Source organism: Leguminivora glycinivorella, chromosome 15, assembly GCF_023078275.1.
Source record: "Leguminivora glycinivorella isolate SPB_JAAS2020 chromosome 15, LegGlyc_1.1, whole genome shotgun sequence".
In the NCBI taxonomy this organism is placed as follows: Eukaryota; Metazoa; Arthropoda; class Insecta; order Lepidoptera; family Tortricidae; genus Leguminivora; species Leguminivora glycinivorella.
In genome coordinates this window covers 3,836,154-3,854,457 of record NC_062985.1, presented here as the reverse complement: position 1 = coordinate 3,854,457, position 18,304 = coordinate 3,836,154, and the positions used below count along the sequence as shown (strand labels likewise).

At 36.9% G+C, this 18,304-nt stretch overlaps 2 protein-coding genes across 3 annotated transcripts in view; one reads left to right on the top strand and one right to left on the bottom strand.

Annotated features, from left to right (window-relative positions):
- LOC125234127 (NAD-dependent protein deacetylase Sirt6) overlaps positions 1–10,292 on the top strand; it is a 309,879-nt gene extending 299,587 nt beyond the window's left edge. The window contains exons 1-6 of one of the 2 annotated variants that reach the window (XM_048140324.1): positions 527–825; positions 909–1,036; positions 5,554–5,796; positions 6,214–6,387; positions 6,669–6,792; positions 8,295–10,292. In XM_048140324.1, the coding sequence (XP_047996281.1) occupies positions 760–825; positions 909–1,036; positions 5,554–5,796; positions 6,214–6,387; positions 6,669–6,792; positions 8,295–9,050 (1,491 nt within the window). In that variant the 5' untranslated portion in view covers positions 527–759 and the 3' untranslated portion in view covers positions 9,051–10,292. Of the gene's footprint in view, positions 1–526; positions 826–908; positions 1,037–5,553; positions 5,797–6,213; positions 6,388–6,668; positions 6,793–8,294 lie in introns of those variants that run through there. The other variant, XR_007177939.1, reaches the window with a different exon arrangement.
- LOC125234131 (dolichol kinase) lies at positions 9,590–15,957 on the bottom strand. Its single transcript, XM_048140328.1, has 9 exons — positions 15,764–15,957; positions 15,044–15,294; positions 14,529–14,740; positions 13,914–14,102; positions 12,284–12,493; positions 11,411–11,485; positions 11,161–11,335; positions 10,810–10,887; positions 9,590–10,546 (listed from the first exon to the last, which is right to left on the bottom strand). Exons 1-9 carry the CDS (start codon positions 15,895–15,897, stop codon positions 10,398–10,400), a joined length of 1,473 nt encoding a protein of 490 aa, XP_047996285.1. The 5' UTR covers positions 15,898–15,957; the 3' UTR covers positions 9,590–10,397.
- Positions 15,958–18,304: the final 2,347 nt, after the last annotated feature.

Below are 18,304 nucleotides of genomic sequence, written 5' to 3'. Positions count from 1 at the left end.
TTTGCCATACGAAATTAAACCTTATTACTGAAACAGAAAGTCGATCGTATCAGACTAGCGAAAACGGTCCACATGAGAGGGCATTGTTTGGGCTGGTGTCCCTCTCGCACGTGTTGCCAGTGTTAATGAGGTTCCCATATTAGTAGTATTTTTATCTGTATATTACCTGACTTTATAACTTCTTATTTTATTTTAATGTTATATTCTAACTAGGGTTTCGATATATTTCAAAAAATTTGAAAATAATTATAATGTAATTATTTTGATGCCAGTAAATCAAAGATTTGTATAATTAAAAATACTTTCAATTGGGTGTTAGTAGATTTAGTAGTAACTTTGAAAATTGACTGGTATCCCCAATTTATGACAGTGATGACGTCACTGAATAATGTTGACATTGTCAGCAAGTGCGAGAGGGACACTAGCCCAAACAATTACCTCTCATGTGGACACACTTTTTGACCTAACTAAACGATCTAGTTTAATAATTCTAAATCTATGGTTTAAGGTAAAAAGTTTTGAAAGAACGGGTGCAGAGTACCGTGAATTTATCGTAGTAGGATAGTCTGTTAAGGCTACTTGAGCGGTGCTTTAATCGAATTCGTTAATTCTGAACGCGTCATAACATATGTCAAGCTTGATCTTTGGTGTGTTCACCTGTGTTTAGTATTGAAGCGATAGTTTTTTGTAAATTCCATAATAATTACTTGAATAATGAAATGAAATATACTATAATTTAAGCGTAAATGTTAATTCAACATGTCTTGTAATTATGCTGAAGGTTTATCACCCTATGAACACAAAGGAGTCCTAGGAATTCCTGAGGTAAACATATACTACTTTGTTGTCCTTTTAGATTTTGAATTATTTGAGAATATTTATGTTAATATAACTGTTTGTAATTCCAGAAATTTGATTCTATTGATACATTCAACAAGAAGTGTGATCTATTGGCTCAGTTGATAAATCAAAGTAGACATGTGGTAGTTCACACTGGTGCTGGAATCAGCACTTCAGCTGGTATACCAGACTTCAGGTGAGTTCACTTATCTTATTCTAAAATGTAGTCCATATAGTTCATCGTACAAGACTGAAGGTGTTTTATACTTGCACCTTAACTATTGCAAAGAAAATCAAAAGTTGTTGATGTAATTCAAACCTTTAGTGTATGATATAGAGTTTACTTTCTTTTAGTGGATTTTTGGTTTGTTGTGATTTTCTAAATTAATAATTTTTGTATTGGCATTTTAACTTTTCTATTCATTAGAATTTGTACTTTCTAATAATTTTAAAATATTCAAATATACATTGGCGCTGTACAGACAGCAAAATGTGAGAAAAACTTGGCAAAGCCTGTGCTGCTGATCACATGTTTTTGTTGTATAGATTTTATTATTTTTATTTATTATTTCGTTTTAGACAGGCAGCTGATGCTGGTACGTCTAAATCATAGTTCACTTTGCACGATTTCACTACTTAGATAGTTTGTCTAGTCTATTTTTAAATTGATTAACACTGGTGGAGTTCACAACTTCAGAGGGTAATTTGTTCCAAGCTTGCACTATTCTGTTTGTAATGAAGTTTTTACCGATATTTGTTTTGTGCTTTGTTGTTACAAGTTTTATGTTGTGTCCTCTTGTGCGCGTGTTTGAATTTCGAGTGAACAGGTCGACTAGTTCTGGACAGTCATAGTACCCTTGAATGATTTTAAAGGTCTCGATCAAATCTCCACGTTCACGCCTCTTTTGCAGTGACGTCAGGCCCAGCTTCACTAATCTTTCTTCGTAGGAGAGTGACTTTAGTTGTGCGGGAATTTTAGTAATTCTACGCTGCACTCGCTCGATCATATCAATGTCTTTTTTGAAGTATGGATTCCATACTTGAAAACCGTATTCCAGAATAGGTCTTATATAGGTCTTGTATATTTTTAGCATTGTTTCAGGAGTAAGGATACGAAAAGCTCTTCTAATTATGTAAACTATCGAGTTGGCCTTTTTTACCATTTTGGAAATATGCGGTTCCCACTTCAGGTCGTTAGACATAATAACTCCCAGGTCTTGTTGGGTCGCAGTATCTGCTAACTGTACATTATTTAAAGTATAGGGCAAATTTGGGTTCTTTTTGTGCATGTGCAGAACTGTGCATTTTGTTTCGTTCAAATTTATAAGCCATGTGAGGCACCAGTCCTTAATTCTGTCCAGGTCTAACTGTAGCTTGCTGTGGTCTATCAGTGGGTTAACAAACAGCTTGGAGTCGTCCGCGAAGAAGCTGAAGTTGGACTTGATGACGGTTTGTAAGTCAGTCACAAATATATTGAACAAGGTGGTTGAGATCACCGATCCTTGCGGAACACCACTCCAGACATCAAATTCGTCAGATACGCTGTCAGCTATTCGCACCCTGAATTTTCTGTCTTTTATAAATGATTCTATCCATTGTAGAAGCTTTCCCCTTATGCCGAAGTGTTCCAACTTAGCCAGGAGTCTGCGATGAGGCACTCTATCAAAGGCTTTTTCATAGTCTAGGTATATCACGTCGATTGGTTCCGCGTTATCCAGATGGTGAGACCAGATTTTGACACATGCTAATAGGTTGGTGACGGTGGATCTCCTTTTCATGAATCCATGTTGTTGATCGACGATGATATGGTTACTATCTAGGAATTGTCTTATTTCGTCGTTTATAATCGCTTCCATTAGTTTAACGGCTAGACAAGTTAGACTGATAGGTCTATAGTTATTGGGGTTGAGCTTGTCTCCTTTTTTGTAAATAGGTGTCACTATGGCGTTCCTCCACTTCTGCGGCACGGTTGATGTGTTGAATGATTCTTTCATAATGTGCGTCAGTGGTGGCAGAATAGCTTTACATTTCTTTAGTAGGATCGCTGGAATTCCGTCGGGGCCCATGGAAGTGTCATCGCGCAGCTTTTTCAGTTTGTTCCAGACTAAGTCTTCTGTAATGGTAATGTTACATAAAGATTCCTGAATGCGAGGGCACGCAACTAGAGGTACTGGGTCATTTGACTCCTTAACATAATTACTTTCAAATCGTTTGGCGAGGGCATTTGCTATGTCAACCTCGCATGTTACTGTATTGTCTCCGTCGCGCATAACTCGGGGAACTGAAACTTTAGTAGATAGCTGTTTTCTAATGTACGCGTAAAAAGCTTTAGGTCCGAGGTTTACTATACGGCTTTCATATTCAGTTCTAGATCGCCTAGTTATATTTAGAAGTGAGTTATTAAGTGTCCTGTAGTACTTGTAATCGTCTTTGCTTCCCGTAAGTAGGTATTTGTCCCATGCTTTTCGTTTTTCCCGTATTTTTAGTTTTATGTCCTTGTCGATCCAAGGTTTAAGTGGTGGCTTGCATGGTGGTCTCATGTTTGGTGTGTGCTTGTTTGCTACTTCGAGTATGGTGGATTCAAATGTTTCCCACTTACAGTTTGTTGTATTACGCGTTTTTACTAAGTCTAAAATATTGCTTTCATACAAAGCCAAGTCTATACTTCCCGTGTCAGATTTAAAGTAGTTTTTTCTGTTTGTTTTTTAACTTTACTAAGCTTATTGTTGTTTTCCAGCTGCATTGACAGTAGCAACAAATCGTGATCTGATTTACCAACAGGTGGTTGGTGCTCAACATCTACAATCAAGTTTTCGTCGTTTGTCATGACAAGGTCGAGAAGCGATGATCGATTGCCTTCTCGGTGTCGGGTGGGTTTCTGGACCAATTGATATAAATTGCTTTGCACGAACATATCTTCAAACATAAACTCTCTTCTACTTTCACTGTGTTGAATGTTTGTTAGTGGCCAAGCTATCTCACGGTAATTGAAATCTCCCGTAATGATGACGTTTTGTGATATGGAGGCAGAGGTTATTTCACTTAATAATATTTTTTCTTCATATATACAAGAATCATCCGGTCGATAAATGCATGCAAATAGTAGATGGTATTGGTTTAAAGTTATGTCTAGCCATAGCGTATCAATAGACTTCAAGGACGAGTAGCTGGTATTAAACTTAGCTATTACTTGTAGTCCACATACCTCCTGAGCCACGTACACGGCGACGCCTCCGCCTCTCCGGTCACCACGGTCCTTTCTATATAGATCATAACCCGGAATACTCACTAGATTGTTAGGTATATTCGCATTCAACCATGTTTCAGTCACAGCTATGATAATCGGCTTGGGTTTGCATGTAAGAACACGAGCATGAAATAGATCAAATTTTGGTTGTAATGAGCCTAAGTTAGTGTATATGATGATATTGCTTAAAATAGGTAGGTTTGTGAAGTTTTGTTTATTATTGCAAGATGTTATTGTTGGGTGGCTTGGTTTTTTGCCAGAGTAATGATTTTGGGGCAACCATTAATGAATTTAATTGTGAGGTTGTCCTCTCCTTCTCTTGTGCGGTCCTCTAATTCTGTGCGTAGCATTTTTAGGTATTCTTGTTGGGTAGGTGTTTGGTCAGACTTGATGTTCTTGCCATTGGCGTGCCTGCCTTTGTTTTTAAGAATCTTCAATGCGTCATGTTTGTTGTTAAACATGACTTTCGTTGGCCTCGGTTTGGATGATCTGTTATCCGGGCGTCCCAGCCGCACGACCTTGACCCCAGACATATTTACTTCTCCGGTAATGGTTGCTACAATTTTTTCACATTCTCGCACATCATGCTGTATCCTTTCTTCGGGCTGGTTTGAGCAACTTTCCGGTACATTGAAGATTATGACATTTTTGGCCCGCTTTTTCCGCTCAATCAGCTCCTGAATGACCTCTTCACGAGTTGCAATGTCATTGCGCCTTTTTAGGTCTTCAACCTGTTTTTGAAGCTGTTGAAGAGTCTCCAGAATGCGCGGGAGCTCGCGCATAGCTTTCTTGCAGTCCATGCACAAGAACTGAACCACTCTTTGGATAGTTTTTAGCTCAAACACGCGCACCTCTGTAGGTGAAAGTCCTGCACATTCTTGGCAAAGTTTGGTCGAACATGAGTCACAACTAATTATTAAGCACTTAGCACCGCTTGCTTTATTGCATTTGGAACACTTCATGGTTGTTTTGATAATTATTTAAGTCTGTTTTATTGAATAAAATTATTTGGTTTTTATATTTTCAAAGTTGTGGGTAGGAAGATACACTATTTTAAGTTTATGCACAAATTGTCCTTATTTTGTTTTTGTTTTGCTTGGATAACACTAGTGGTGAAGTATTTCACTGTAATTCACAGTAACTTGCTGGTATATTCCTTAAAAAACACTTCTAACTATTTATTTGAACACAGAGCACAGCATAAGCTAGCTATCGCGTACGCGTCGATCTACCCTCTTCTCTTGGGTTAAGTTTTAAATGTTTTAATTAAGTTTTTTTTTATTGTATTTAATTTGCAATTTAAAGTGAATATTTTTTGCTATGGACTGATCCGCGAAAAACAGAGTCTAAGACAGAGCTTACAGATTCAGTAATAGCCTATTCACTCTTCCTTTAAAGAGAGAAGAGAAAGATGAATGATGAAAAATAATTAATGCACTTATTAATGCACCTGTTTTTCTTTGCAGAGGACCAAATGGTGTATGGACCCTAGAGAAAAAAGGCAAAAAGCCCTCTATAAATGTTTCATTTGCTGATGCGAAGCCTACAAAAACCCATCTCATACTAAAGAAACTCGTAGAATGTGATAAGGTTCATTACATTGTGAGCCAAAACATAGATGGTTTGCATTTAAAATCGGGGCTGCCAAGAGAGTTTCTCTCCGAGCTGCATGGGAATATGTTCGTTGATGAGTGCAACTTGTGCAAAAGGTGTGTAACAATGTTTGAATTCGTGTCCTTGTGTGAAATGAATCTGAAAACAATTTCTCTAAGATGTCAAATTGTTGGAAGATACAATAGCAGCAGTAGCTTCGCTGGTGGACAAAATAATGTCCAAAGCTTTATTCCTGTAGAAAATTCTTGTACTAGCTCATTTTTTTAACATCTTTCCAGCTTGGCAACCTGTGCTACTGACTTTGCTCTTAATTTGCTTAAGAAATCAGGCTAAATGTATACTGAACCAACTTAAGAGCTTGCAACTGGATAATATCTAAATGTAAATTGTGGACAATATTGAAAGTCATGAAATTTTAAGTGTTAAAAGCTAATTCATTTACTTACATTTCATACAGATCTGTAATTTGATATTCATCAAAATTTTAATTAAAATTTGTGTTTGATGGACAGGCAATTTGTCCGGAGCTCTCCTGTGGAGACAGTAGGCAAGAAGTGCAGTGGCGTGCCTTGCGCCGCGGCACACATTTGTGGCAGGCCCTGCCGCGGGCGACTCTATGATGGAGTCCTGGATTGGGAGCACAGCTTGCCGGAGAATGATCTGCTTATGGCAGAGTGGCATTCTAGGTAATAATGTAATATTATTCCCTTCTTGAAATTATAATTGTTCATCCCTCACAGTTTCGTATGCAAAAGATTTTATGTGAAATGCTGTGATGCATATTTTATAATTTATAAGTTAAATATTATCTTTTTCTTACTTATCATGACATCAATTTTTGTCTAAGAATTGAATGAAAGCAGCACTCATCTATGAATATAAACAAAAATGCAGCACCCAAACATAGATAGACTAAACCAATTTAGCTAAATTAAAATGGTGAAAAAAAATGTTAATTTGTTTTCAGTATTGCAGACCTCAGTATATGTCTAGGAACTACTTTGCAAATTGTTCCTAGTGGGAACTTACCTTTAGAAACAGTAAAATATGGAGGGAAACTTGTCATCTGTAACTTGCAACCCACAAAACACGTAAGCAATAGTTAAAACTATTAATTTTATTATACCATATTTTTGTTACATCCATACTAATATTGGGTTGGTAAAAAAGTAATGAGCGATCAATTGAATTCCACATAAAATTTTTGAGAGAGTTCTAGAATCTTCTATGGTCGAAAGTATATAAAGGGCGAGTCGCACAGTTTCTCGTCAGTCATTCACTAGCTGTCGCCGAGCATTAAAAGTGCATGTAAGGCATTGCTTACTATATGAATTTCAGTCTGGCCATTCAGACGCCGAAGCAGTGCGTAATATATGTCAGCGTGTTGCTCCTGAAGTTGTGTCTGAGGCCACGGCGAAACGATGGTTCCAGCGGTTTCGTAGTGGCGACTTTTCATTATCTAATCAACCTAAGTCTGGTCGACCGGTGAAGATTGATGTAGCCAAATTAAAAACCTTAATTGAAGGAGATCCGAGGCTAATGAGTCGTACTCTTGCTACCGAGTTAGGCTGCTCTCATGTCACCATAGAAACACATTTACACGAGTTGGGAAAAAACTACAAATACAGTGTTTGGATACCGCACGAACTTGATACTCTTGATAGAGATCAACTAAACCGCCGTGCCGATATCTGCATACAACTTCTGTCTTTTCGCCGCACATTCAACTGGTTGGACCATCTTATCACTGGAGATGAAAAATGGGTCTTATATATAAATCACACACGCAAACGTCAGTGGCTAGCTCCAAACGAAAAAGGAATAGAGGCACCAAAAACAGAGCCTCACCCGAAAAAAGTTATGCTGTCCGTTTGGTGGGATATTCCTGGTATTATTCACTGGGAACTCCTACCAAGTGGAATGACTGTTACCGCATCAGTATACTGTAATCAGCTTGAAAATTTAAACCAAAAAATCTGTCTGAATCGTCCACAGCATGCTAAAGTTTTTTCTTACACGACAATGCTCGCCCACACATTGCAAAAGTGACTCGGCTAAAGCTATTGGAGCTAGGTTGGAAAGTGATACCTCATCCACCGTACTCTCCAGACTTGGCACCTACGGATTACGCATTATTCAGATCGCTAAGCAATGCCTTGAATGAAAAAAAGTTCGATGATCAAGCCCATCTACGACAGTACATAGCTGAGTTTTTGAATCTAAACCTAAGAACTTCTTCGCCGATGCTATTCATTCTTTACCAGAACGATGGAGACAAGTAGTAGATAACGAAGGCCGTTATATTTTTGATAAATGATTAAAATAATAAATTAAATAAAAATTACAATATTGGTTATGATTCGCTCATTACTTTCTTACCAACCCAATATTATAAATGGGAAAGTGTGTATGTCTGTTTGTTTGTCCGTCTTTCACAACAAAACGCAGCTACGAATTGACGTGATTTTTTAAGTGGATATAGTTGAAGGGATGGGGAGTGACATAGGCTACTTTTTGTCTCTTTCTAACGCGAGCGAAGCCGCGGGCAAAAGCTAGTGACATAATAATTAATACCGTTTGTTTTTTTTGCCAGGACAACAAAGCTGACCTTGTAATAAACTATTACGTCGACGATGTTTTAGAGAAAGTTATGAACATACTTGGATTAGACATACCGACATATTCAGAAGAAGAGAATCCTATGAAAAAGGCAGAATATTCAGTGGTTGACTGGACCATAGATAGATATAGTGTTATGACTTTAGAGAAAATGTTCAAAGCTAAATGTAAAGGGGTTAAAAAGCAACGCGTACTTATAAAGAAACGTAATAGTGATATAAGTATCAGTGGAACAAACTGTGATGATAAAGCCAAAATAATAAAATTAGAAGTAAAAGAAGAAAATAATGACAATCAAACAGAAAATGGACATGTGAATAATCAAAACGAAAATGGACATCAAGTTGAAATTGAAAATGAACAAAATAATGTGGATATTGTAAATGAAAATGGACAGGAAATCAAGATTGAAAATGAACAAAATGATGTGAATATGGAAAATGAAATTGAACTAAACAATGTTGTTGAAAATACACAAAATGATCTGGACATTGTAAATGAAAATGTACTAAATGTTAATGTCGAAAATGAACATAATAATGTAGATATTGTAGATGAAAATGAAAAGCAAATTACATTTGTAAATGAGCAAAATGACATGGACATTGCAAATGAAAAACGACAACGAATTACTGAGGAAAATAAGTTAAATGATGTCAATATTGTAAATGAAAAGCAAGCAGTTGAAAATGAGCAAAATGACGTGGACATTGTTAATGAAAATGGGTAGCACAACTTTACCACGTGAAACTAAATATGATTTTCTAAATATTAAGACAGGCATTGACCTAAATATTAAGACAGGATTCGCTAGAATATCAATTATGACATGATCAATTCCTATAGCATTTATTTGTGTCACACAGGTCCTCCACGTCAAACGATGGATCATTACGGCCATCTCTTATTTACTTGAAGTTGGAGTGAATATTCCGATTAGATACATTCGCAATGAAGGGTTTGTTACCTTACATGACATTGATTTATATTTTTATTTAATTTTAATGCACAAAAGAAAAACATACATATTTGTGACAGCAACAGAAAATATTTATATGAATTTAGTAAGTCAAATGTAATAAAATAATGCTAATTTTAGTTATAAGATCCAGTAGTCAGTAACCTCTGCAACCACATAAAATCATTAGACCTGGACAGTGGTAGACCTATTACAATAATGGTAGCAGAATGAACACAGGAACAAATTAAAAGAAACAACATTTAACAATAAACAATTTTAATTGAAAGAAAAAAATATTTTATTTAAAAAATCTCTTTGGAATGTCTAAGTAAATAAATTATTAGGTACAAAAGTATAAAAGGCCTTTATCTAAAATTTAATTTCTTATGCAAGCTCTTGATTTGACTTTACAGTCAAGGTATTAACCCTTTCGCTGGCAGACAAAATACATGCCTTTTCTGCGGCAGTAGTTCGGCTGTCGACGTAGTGTCAGCGAATGGGTTAAATATAGATGTGTACAATGTGACTAATGTGTACACGACTGTATTGCTCATGTGTTAAGGTCGTGGAGACATATTTTTGGCACCTTGTCCGCTACTATATTTACTACCTTGACTGCACTTCGATTTTAGACAGTCAAACAGTTTTAAACTTATGGGCTTGTCAAGTTCTATTACCAAATGGTTCTTGGAACCTTTGGTTTCCATCATCAAAACATGGGTCGAAATCAGTACCGCAAAATGTAGGTACATAGAGTTACATACATGTTTATATAAAATATACCCGCAGTCTTAAATATCACTTATTTCATCACTTCCAGTAAAAAATAGACCATTGTACGCCATAGTGACGATAATAGTTTTACAAACATTCATATTTTACAGTTTACAAAAATAGTAACATGGATCATGTAATTTTCGACTCAAACGATTGGTACGACTACCTTGTTTCGGTGTACATACTTAGTACATACTCTATCTGATATATCTACCGTCAGAAAGTTTTCCACATTTATAACTGCCCGCTTGTATGGCGAGAACCCGCTAGGCGGGTTCTCCGACACTGAGCAAGGTTCACGAGTGCCCACTGGGCGGGATCTTGGGTGCGAAAGAGTATCTAGCTCAACGCGTGTGTAAACTGGAACGCAATAATGTTGATCAGCGGCAGTACCAAGTTGTCCACCTGGTCTGTCTTGGCTTCCACGAGGCTGGTCGCCGTCGCCGCTATGGTTGTGCGGAAAACGGCGTTCTTGCAGTCTATTATATCTGGAGATTAAAAGGTGAAATCAGATCGACGCATCGTAAAGAGATTGTATGTATTATACACATTATATGTGACGATCGCAAGTAAAACTTACCACATTATCGCTTACTATAAGGATGACGTCTTTACATACAAATTACCTTTTACAGCTTAAGCGACTATGCTATGTGGTACTTTTTTGCTTGAGAAAGCCGACTTCTGGTCCTTAATGCATTAACACAATAAATTCTGAGCCTCTAAAAAAGTATTCATAAAAATGTCTTACCAAATAAACTAAGGCAGTAGACTGTCATAATTTGTGATAGTATGTTGAACAACGTGCCCTCCACTGTTCGATTTTGTCCTGAAAATAATTTGTTACTAGTTAGTCTATTTTAAATTTTGTTTTACGTTTAGATTAAAGAAGAAAGTTGGGCCTAATAGAATTACTAACAAGTAAATTCAAGCAAGCCTCGTTTCTTCACACTCGGCGCCATCGCCAGTGGCTACGACATCTGTATGGGGCGTTGTCGTTCGCCTAACGACAGCGTACAAACGACTAGGGCAGCTAGTAAGGAAGGACTTTGTGTCCTTTGTGATATATTTATTTCGTTTTAAACAGCTAATATGTTCGTACCATGCCACTTCTTGTGTCCGTATCTCTTGCCAAACCAGCTAGCGGCTGCGTCACCAACACCGACTGACAGCACGCCTGCCAGTTGCTCTAGCTTTGGTGCCTCGCGCGGCGCGATCAGACCGAATCCGAGACCGCAGTACATGTAGAGGGGGGTTAGCGCGAATTCGCCGCAATCCTTGTAACAGAAAAAGAGATGTTGTTAGTCTATGGACGGTAAATTTGCTTGTATTGATACTTATCATTTGTTTACCTTTTCGTCACTGTAAACGAGGAAAGCTGATTGCAATGCTGACGAGATAGGTTCTATATCCGATTTCCTCAAAGCCTGAAAATGAAAGTTACAGTATTGAATGTGCCACAGTATGAACTGTAACAGTAGTGTGCGTGTAATTGTAGTACTTTTATGATAGATGCTAAATAATTAAATCCCGATGAAAATATTAGGCGCAACTGGGTAAGTTCACTCATAACACACATCACTAGTATCACTACCAGACAAAAAATACGCACTAGGGCCGATAGTCCACTATCATATGTTTATCATAGAAATATGATCATGGTCTGTATGCCTCCCTTTTTCTCCAACGTGAATAAACAGGACGGCATGTTGCCTATGATCATATTTCTATGACAAACATAACCGGTCGTAATTTATAACCGCCCGCTTTTATGGCGAGAACCCGCTTGGCGGGTTCTCCGGCATCTGAGCAAAGTTCACGAGGCCACCAGGCGGGTTCTTGGTTGCGAAAGTGTTAAGGATCTGCTATTTGCAAATGGATATTTCGTCACACCCGCACTTTAAATGTGCTATTGCACGCAGGCGGAGCGTGAGTTATAGAAAAATCGTTCTCCCAAGGGAATAATGAAATTTCTAGTACCGTACTTAACTTTTTTACATCTATTTACATATCTTTTACATTGCGAGTGTGATGAAAAACACTGTAACTCGGGGAGTATGAATATTACAAACTCGAGTCTTTACATTGCTCCGGCAAGCCGTTGCGATTTAGCTTACTCTCGTAATATTCATCTTCCTCCCCTTGTTGCACAATGTACTATTAAAAAGACCTAAGGTAAAACTCTTTACTGATATTGTAACTCTAATAGTAAAACGTAAAATTACCTCAACTAAAATAAGCAGCCCAAACCCAACGCCAGTCGCCATTTCTATAAGTCTCAAGTCCACCAAAATCCCCGTAGCAAAAACCCCCGCTGCGAGCAGATGGAACGTCTTCCTCGTCACTGTGGTAGCTTTCTCAGCTTGTCTAGTACGTAAGACCAGCACGAATACAGCGACTAGTACTAGGCTCAACCAGAAGGCTAGCAGTTTTGCCTGAAATAGAATAAGAAATAAAGTGCAAACGTATCTTCTTCTTCCTACCCTTATCCCACGTTATGTAAGGTCGGTACGTCTTCCTCTTCCATTCTTCTCTCTTTCGTTATCTCAGCAATAACTTATTTCTTTCTCATATCCTCTTTCACACGATCCTGCTCAATCCCTCAACATTCATCTCTAACATTTTTTAAAATTAATCTTTGACAGTGGAATTCATTTGTAGTAGGAACAAGGTTTGCATATCTGATTATGATAAATTTTTTTGACCTTAACTTTCTCTAACAAGGTCGAAAAATATTTTTGAGTACAGTCAGTCATACCATGATACCATTGTACAAAAAGAAGGCTGCATAAATATCTCACATGATGTTCTTATTACATACATACATACATACAATCACGCCTGTTTCCCAGAGGGGTAGGCAGAGATCACGGATTTCCATTTACTACGATCCTGATCCTAACAAACCACTTTTGCTTCACACACTTTCATAACGTTTCTCATACACGCTCGCCGGTTTCGAGTACTTTTGACCTGGCCTTTTTGCAATGTTCTTATTACTATAGAAATAAGGTTGTGTTAGATATTTTGCGGTTTAATTCTGTACGATGTTATTGTCGGTGACTGTACTAGGCTTTTTAATACCAAAAAAGTAACGAAAATTATCAAAATCAGAATAATATAAATGTCGCAGGGATTTAGTCAAAGACGTTATATTACAATTTCACTAGTGAAATTTTAATTACACTGATTATTGTCAATCGTTTGCATTTCTCACAATTTAACGGGCTAGTTTCAGTGACATTATGATTTCACTAGACCGATACAGTGAAATTGTAAGACGGTGATAAATTGACAATAGCACTGGTTTGAGAAAGCCGTGATATTGTCAGACCGATCGCTGATTGGTCCGCTTTCGTTACCAACTGAGCTACAAATGGCGACTGATTACTTCTATGGACCAATCAGATCACGCGGGACTCCCACCACAAACATAACTCATAATAAACCTAGGTTTATTATAATATCACTTATGCGGTCCAGTGACATTACAATATCACTGAAATAAGCCCGTGAAATTATGCGAATCTTTCGTTATTGACAATAATCAGTGTAATTAAAATTTCACTAGTGAAATTATAATATAACGTCTTTGACTAAATCCCTGCGACATAAATACTGTGAGTTTCGGAAAACTGAAGGGTGGATGTCAAAATTGTCAAAGTTGCGTAAACAGCAGCGCGCGATGCGATCTACCCTCCTTCGCGCGCCGACTGCGTTCGCTTTCAGCGTTACCACTACTCAGTGTCACTACGTTTGGTTTTGTTTTGGGAGCTCTCGACAAAAATCAAAAAGGTAATCACGGTCTATATCCCGGTCATTATACGAGTAAGTCTAATATATGTAAATACTTACTCTGGTTGTATTCATGAAGAGAAATACAAATAATTGAGGTATACAAGTCAGTCCAACTAATGTATACAGTTGTATGACAGCGAACGCCGCAGCAGCGGTGAAGATGTATATAAATAATCTTAATGTTCTTGATTCTTTTTTCAATAAACATAGGGTTGTAACAATTAATCCAACTGTGGACAAGGCTGTCTGAAAAAAAAATGCAACATATATCGCGACTTTTTAGATTACAGCAAATCTCAACCTTTATTTGTGAGTGTGCACGGGAAAATGTCCCACTTCTTCGATTGCTATAAAGCCGCTTTATCAGTTTATTCATGTAAAGATACAAGTAAATCTCGGCTTAATGGTAACCAACAACAACAACCCACTAGAATAGATTAAAAACATGCAAATGTTGCATGTTGGCAAAACAAATGCAATATTATATTTTTTTCATTAATATATAATTTGGTAGACTCAATGGAAGCTAGTTGATAGTGTTTTAAATGCATGTGTTAAATAAACTTCATAATTTTGATAAAAGTTTCTATATTTAAAATAACCCCGCTGTGCTGTGTCCACACACATCTCACAATCATTTTCAAAGTAACTTGGTCTAACTCTAAAACTTACAATAACAACACCATTGACTAGATCCGCATCCTCACATTCTTCCAAATTGTACATATTCTGAGCCACTATCACATTAACTGAGATCACTGCGCTCTGTGCAACTATCACTGCTTCTCCGAGAGTAAATGTTTTGGGATATGACAGTAAATGCTTGAGTAACACACAGAATATGAATGGGGTCGGGAAAGCAAAAAGTAAGACAAAAATAGTTCCTGTAAAGCAATAATAGTTAGATTAGTAAATTTGTTGGCAAAGTTTTCTGACTAGTTAAAATTTTGTGATACAAATTGCATTCTTAGAACACAACTAACCCAAGTCAAAAGTGATTTGTTTGAAATTTAAGCCAGTATCTTTCGAAAGGTGGAAATATATATTAAAGGAATTTATATATTTATTTATTTATTTATTTTTTTTTTTATTAAAGGAATAACATATTAAACAAATTGAAGAGACAAGTATCTTTTTGGACTATTTTTAATTAGTTCTTTTTGGAATTTTTTTAATAATAAATTTACCTTCATTGACAAAACTGTACACCAGTGTACTTGTTATCAACCCAGATACCAAGCAACCTGCTCCCAAGCCTGAAGTGAACACCAGGCTAGTAATGCATATGAAAATATGGAATAGTATATTATAAAACAAGAGTCCAGCGGATAGACACGCTGCTAACTTGTATGCTGTTGACACTTCATATTGCAGGCTATAGACTATTAATACTATTGGCAGAAGAGTGAAACACCATAGTCCATTTGCTCCTGCTGGCCTAAAAAGATTGAGACATTATTAATTGTAGGAGTTTCTTTTTTATATACTATGTTGGTGGCAAACAAGCATACGGTCCGCCTGGTGGAAAGCGGTCACCTATGGACGCCTGCAACTCGAGGAGTGTCATATGCACGTTGCCAACCCATTAAAAACTTGTACACTCCTTTTTGCTGTGTTAAGTACACATTTACGAGTTTTATGCACATGTGATAGTATTATTTAATAAATAATAGCACTAAACTAAAGGAAGAAAAAATAATATGATTTTTTTAATGTCTATACATGAAAAATAAAGTTTAGTCATACATTTGTGTGAACTTTGACCGGTCCAGATAAAGATAATATTACTCAGTAATTAACTACACACACTAATCCTTATACATTACTTTAACTAATGTTCAAAATTTGGTGAAAGTTATCAAAAATGTTCCTATAATATCGTAACTTTTAAGATGATTACAACTTACCTAGTACTTATCTGAGCCGCATGTAAATTCTGTGTTACTAAGTTGTCATACTTAGACAAAGGTTTCAAAAACTTTATATCAATGAATTTATTCGACGAATCTATAAATTTATCAATGTTTGGTGCAGAATCCATTTCTTTTTACTTATTAAATGAAATTTACATAAACTTAGTATACAAACACCGGAAAATAGAATTTATGACATTTATGACAGTTCTACAAGAAAAGTCAAATCGACTGACGTTGACATTATAAAGGTATGTTCATAATTTGTTAATTGGCTAACAGATAATCTCTCCAAACAAACTAATGGAAGCTACAGGGCAATAACCGTCAAAGTAAAAATACATTTTGGCAAAATGCGTTTTTTTTCTGGTACTATTCTAGACCAATTCTTCTGTGGCCTTGATGCCTGCGTTGAATCAAATACTATGTAAACTCTACGAGTTAATACGTGCAGCTCGGTGCCGAAGTTGGCAACATGCACACTAACGCTCCTAGCGGCATGAGTTGATCAAAATAGTTTAGTTTCATACAGCATAAAATTAAAAAATATCACAAATTCTTATTTTTTTGTTTTATTCCGTCTAAAAATATTAAAGTAGATCAAGTAATAGCATTTTCCATTTTAATTTACTAAAATAAGTCTGAACAACTACTTTGATCAACTCGAACCGCTAGATGGCGCTAGTAAAATTGTTGCCGCTCAATTGTATGGGAAACGTTAGAAGCTGCACGTATTAACTCTAGAGTTTATATAGTATTTGGTTGAATAGAGAAAGTTACTCTCAATTATATTTCCTCGCTTCATTGTTCGATATAATTATTAAGTTTACATTATTGTAGTTTATTTAATCTACTGGCAACATATTGCACGCTTATTTTAGAGATTTATAAAAAATAAGTATTTCAATTGGCTCTAAACCTTCCCCCCACCCTCAGGTCGGTGTCAACCGGCGGTGGGATCCTCATTATTTTTTCGTGCACGGCAACAGACGCACGCGTCCACTGCACTATCTTTTGATACTAAGTTTATCTTGGTTGTTGGCAATGCCAAAGCGTAAAACGCACTAACCAAGAAAAACAGTGGACTAGTATTTTTATCATCATCTACGGATGATCACACAACGCGTACTTTTAACAAGACGCGAGCCTGGGGGTTGACCGTGAGTCAACACGAAGGCAGCCAGGGGGTTGACCGTGAGTCAACACGAAGGCATAACTCATGTAAGACATGGTGATTCTATTACGAACACATGTTGATATGAACATTAGTTACTGAATGTTATCCGCGAGATAACACTAAGTAAGACGCGCATTCGCGCATATGGGTGAAACACTGAGAGAAATTTGCATTGTGAATTTAACAAGTTCGACTTGTTGCGGTTTATCCGTTTGAATCAGCCAAACGTATGTTTAAAACAATATGTGTCAGGTTGTTTTTATAAAATCGACTTGTTGATTCAAATGACAAGTAGCTTGTTGTTTGAACCAAAAAGCACGTAGGTGCTATTTTAACCAAAAAATTTGTTGAACGAACATGAAACTGGTTGTATTTTCTCTCAGTGTACCCACAATTTTGGTACTATTTTTATTTTAGTTTTTATAAAACTAAATTATGGCTTGGTTTTTGTTCTGTTCAGAAAGCATCGTTGCTTTCTCGAACAAGAAGTCACGGAGACCGAAATGGTACATTCCGGACAACCAACTCGATTACCAGGACTCTAATTCTCCATACATCGAGAATGTTCCGGAGATCTTACCTGAAGACGCAACACCCTGCGTGTACGGCGCCAGGCTCAACTCCTGAAAATTCAGCTCCAAAAGTACCTGATTTGGACCCAGACCTGGTTACCGTGTTTAGGTGAGGCTATATACCGAACATACACCCATACTTGGGGAAAAATTCACGGTAACTTAGCCTCCCCTTGGCTATCATTAGTCCGCAAGGGTTTACCAAATATTTGAAGGATAAGATATTAAAAGAATACCTTATCTCCGAAAATTGTACGCATTTAGATGCTTCATGCAGAAATTTCTGCGGCCATTACAGCCATGCTGTTTGTGGCAGCTGCCAGTTGGGTGTAGGCATTACAGCCATAAACCGAGCTATTACTGTTCCAAACTCTGGGGAATAAGTTTGGAACAAAGAGAATTAAACATTGCCTGAATTCATCTCCAAAGGTTTATCAACTATAACTGCTATCATTATAACTCAATCTGTACAAACGTCAGTCAAGCAAAGGAATGATTCATACCTTTGGTTAGCAGTGGCTACACTGCATGTATGGAATGACTGTTAGAGCCTTTCTCTAACCGCTGTCCTCGTTGCTTCCACACTGGTCAGCATGACTGGCATCTCAAGATCTGTATTAAAAAGGGGTAACTATGACTTACAAAGTCACTAAAATTATCTCTATATAATATCACACATTTAGTTCTATGCAAGTATTATTACAAGGTTAATCTCATATTATATTCTTTCCATTATAGGTTCTCAACTCTCACTGAAATCATTAATTCCAAGATGCTTATTGAAGT